The sequence below is a fragment of the Penaeus monodon genome, chromosome 23 (genome assembly GCF_015228065.2).
Source record: "Penaeus monodon isolate SGIC_2016 chromosome 23, NSTDA_Pmon_1, whole genome shotgun sequence".
Lineage (NCBI taxonomy): Eukaryota > Metazoa > Arthropoda > Malacostraca > Decapoda > Penaeidae > Penaeus > Penaeus monodon.
The window spans coordinates 33745122-33746109 of record NC_051408.1 but is presented as its reverse complement, the minus strand read 5'-3'; the positions used below and the strand labels follow the sequence as shown (position 1 = coordinate 33746109).

At 44.3% G+C, this 988-nt stretch overlaps 1 protein-coding gene across 1 annotated transcript in view; it reads right to left on the bottom strand.

The window, feature by feature from the left end:
• Positions 1-40: 40 nt before the first annotated feature.
• The window catches only part of LOC119588216, a 7043-nt gene continuing 6095 nt past the window's right edge, over positions 41-988 (bottom strand). The window contains exons 8-10 of the mRNA XM_037936916.1: positions 679-836; positions 325-504; positions 41-170 (exon numbers count right to left, since the gene is read on the bottom strand). Coding sequence (XP_037792844.1) covers positions 331-504; positions 679-836 — 332 coding nt within the window. The 3' untranslated portion in view covers positions 41-170; positions 325-330. The remainder of the gene's footprint in view (positions 171-324; positions 505-678; positions 837-988) is intronic.

Sequence of the window (988 nt, the reverse complement as noted above, 5' to 3'; positions counted from 1 at the left end):
TCTCATCATATTTGTAGCAAGGGGGATAAGAACTGACCCGTTTTAGGCTGCAAGAACTATATTCCAGGGGTTATACATGAAGGCCTAAATAAGAATAAACTGGAATATTTCAATAGTCTTCAGTGCGTAACTCTACTGGCCACTCTCTCTTTCTTCTCCACCATTTCATCCTGCGAAGAAAATGCGCTCGAGTTCATTATTTTTGGATAGGACACCATTTCATGCATTTGATATTATCTTCATCTTATCAGAAAATACATTTTCAAACATAATCAACAATCGGAAAGTAAAAACGGGGAATGCGAAGTGATTTCCCTCCCTCACTTGTGTTCAGAGCAAAAGCCTGATTGAATTCTTGACCATGAGCTCGAGCCAGAACGTGTGTGTCTGAGTGAGAGTAAAAGCCATCGGGGTATTGCTGCTCGGGTCGGTAACGGGTCCTACGCCGGTGACCTCGACGCGACCCGTCCTTGGGTCCTGGTCCATGGCCACGGATAATTCAGCCTGGAAAAAAGGGCGGTGTATACGTTTTATTTCGTCACTGGTTGTGCTAAAAATAAGAAAGATATTTTTTATAGACTAGAGAGAGAAAGAGGGAGAGAATAATAAGTTATCCCTCCGAAAATAACACCCTCCCCTCGACCAAAATAAAAAACGGTGCATCCCGAGTTCGCTTACCTCCTTGAAAGGCCTCAACACGCACAGGTGGTGTCTGGAAAGGATATCGAAGAGCGAATTCCTCCCCTGAGTGCCGCTGCTTCCGAGAGCGCCGAGGGCCTCGAAGCAAAGGAGGGAGCCAAACGTCTTGGAGTTCACCCACGAGTACTTTGTCACGCCTGTTGGTAAGATATGAGATAAGGAAGGGTCGATTATTGTTATTATCCTTATCATTTTGTGATAGGAAATGATAATGAATCATTGGTTAATATAGACATTGTCATTTCTTACGTAGGTGGGCTTGCGCTTTTTTTTTCCTCGCCTCCACCTC